The 2,315-nt window shown below is 37.3% G+C and overlaps 1 protein-coding gene across 2 annotated transcripts in view; it reads left to right on the top strand.

Moving 5' to 3' along the window:
- The window catches only part of LOC104964542 (AMP deaminase 3-like), a 21,888-nt gene that overhangs the window by 10,345 nt on the left and 9,228 nt on the right, over positions 1–2,315 (top strand). For both annotated transcript variants that reach the window (XM_010793357.1, XM_010793358.1), the window contains 2 exons: positions 1,655–1,874; positions 2,105–2,234. In XM_010793357.1, the coding sequence (XP_010791659.1) occupies positions 1,655–1,874; positions 2,105–2,234 (350 nt within the window). The remainder of the gene's footprint in view (positions 1–1,654; positions 1,875–2,104; positions 2,235–2,315) is intronic.

Raw genomic sequence — 2,315 nt, 5'->3', positions numbered from 1 at the left:
TCTGTGTTTACATTAGCAAGCATCGCTAACACTCAGAGCTAACGCTGTACTGGAGAGAGCATGTGTAAGAAGCCGGCTATAAAAAGGCTTCCTTGTGGTAAACCGACAAGAGAAAAAGCGTTTCAGAAATAATCCTTGATGTGGTTTTGAACAAGAGAGGGCGTTTCATCGCAGCATTTAGACAGTATCTGCAAGGTCCTGCATAAGCAGGCATACAGTCCGCCACCTCTTTATTCTCTTTTTTTTCAATTGTTTAAAAAAAAAAAAAGAAGCTTTACACCCCGAATCAGCACTTTAGTGACAGGGTTGAAATATAGGGATGTGAGGCATGGCTAGAATGGGTAATCTGTTTGGTATTTTGAGCAAAACACTTCATAGACATGTTTTTTAACATATTTTTTATATATCTGAGACCTATGCTATTGCCTAAAAATAGCATGATAGGTGACCTTTAAGATTTAAAAAAAAAGGGAATACAAAATCTGAAAAACTTTGCAACTCTAAGGGGCGTCTAACATTACACTCTTATTTTTGGTAAAGGACAAACATGGCAAATACTTACTGAGTTAAATAATGAAAAAGATGACTTATTATCTTTGCTGTCAGTGAGCTACAATTAGCTGACAAAGACAAGGGCACTCTCACGTCCAATGTTAGCAACACAATTCAGAAACAAGCAGGGACTAATATAACACCTGATTCATTACAATGCCAATGATATCTTAATAAGAAATAAAGTGTTGGAACAACTGCTGCTATGATAATCTTATGTCAACGGTTAAACGCTATGTTGTTAACATTTAACTGCTTATCGCATGTTATTATTAAGGATGAGTCTAACTATTCTAAACGTCTATTTTAAGTAAGTGTGAAGAAGTGTGTGTGAGCTAAGGTCAGTGGAAGTATTCCTGACAACAGATATGGGACATGCTTCAGGAGGCTTCTCCAACACAGACAATACATTGATATGACTTATATGTACTGGGAACATGACTATAAAATGTGCAGTACTAATAATTTATTTGATTACTATACGCTCTAACCATATGACAAGTAAAAAGATGAGGCACATAAAGTGTACTATGTTGGGACTAAATAGAAAAAAAAGAAAAAAAAGATGACAAGATAGTTTAAGTTAGCATAAACAATTGGATACACTTTTCAGCAGAAACTCACTGCTTTAATCTAGCAGGTGATCTCAGAAACCTTATCTTTCATCAATTGCAAAAATGTAAAAAACAACTAATGAATATCTCACAAATGTGGGTCCTTATAAACAACAAAGCTTTGGAGAATGCTTTAAGAGAATACATTAGCTTATGATATCACAAGCATGACAGTAACTGTGACTTTCTTTTTAGCATTTATACATCTGTACTTTGGCTGTTTGAAGAGCATGTGTCACATACTATTATCTAAAAATAGATTTTCCAACAGCTGTCTTGAATGTGTGTGAGACATAATGACTGTTATTTTGTCTTTTAACAATTGCATCAGTGGTAAAATATTAGTTCTGATACACATCCTATAACCATGATGAGATACATTGAGTCTTAATATTCTTCAAGATGTGTTGGTACTGTTAACTGTATATAACTCCTACTGCAAAGCATATTCATTATTTTCCGTTTCTATTTCCTCTCATTGTGTTTAGACATCTGGCCGTTCCCTCAGGAAGGAGAGGACCCATACTCCATGGAGGGTATTCCTGAGAACCTGAACTACGAGCTGCAGATGAAGGATGGCATAGTTCATGTTTACGACAATGCTGAGGCCCTGAAACAACAGCAGCCTCACAGCCTCCCTTACCCCGACCTCGAGACCTTCGCTATAGACCTGAGCCATGTCCTCGCAATGATAGCTGACGGCCCAACGTAAGTACACAAATGTTTTAAATATACATAACGACAATAGGGCAAAAGGACATTTTACATAGCTTTTAACTGATATTTCAAAAACTACTGTGAATAGTTTTCCCTTCCTGAACGGTGCATGCAGCAGAGCATCAGTCAGCAGGGGGGGAAGTAGATTCACTGCAACCATTAACATGAGTTGAATGAGTCATTTCAAATGTTCCTACCTGAAATCTTTTGCTCCCTCACAGAAAAACGTACTGTCACAGACGGTTGAACTTCCTGGCCTCTAAATTCTATCTTCATGAAATGATGAATGAAATGGCAGAGCTAAAAGAGCTGAAATGTGTCCCACATAGAGACTTCTACAACGTCAGAAAGGTTGGTTGGTGTTTTCCATCTAGTTCATTATACATTAACAGTGTTTCCCACAGATCTGAAATATACTTGGGGGGGGGGGGG

Source organism: Notothenia coriiceps, unplaced genomic scaffold, assembly GCF_000735185.1.
Source record: "Notothenia coriiceps isolate Sejong01 unplaced genomic scaffold, NC01 NC01_scaffold00037244, whole genome shotgun sequence".
NCBI lineage: Eukaryota > Metazoa > Chordata > Actinopteri > Perciformes > Nototheniidae > Notothenia > Notothenia coriiceps.
This window is presented reverse-complemented; position numbering and strand designations above follow the sequence as displayed.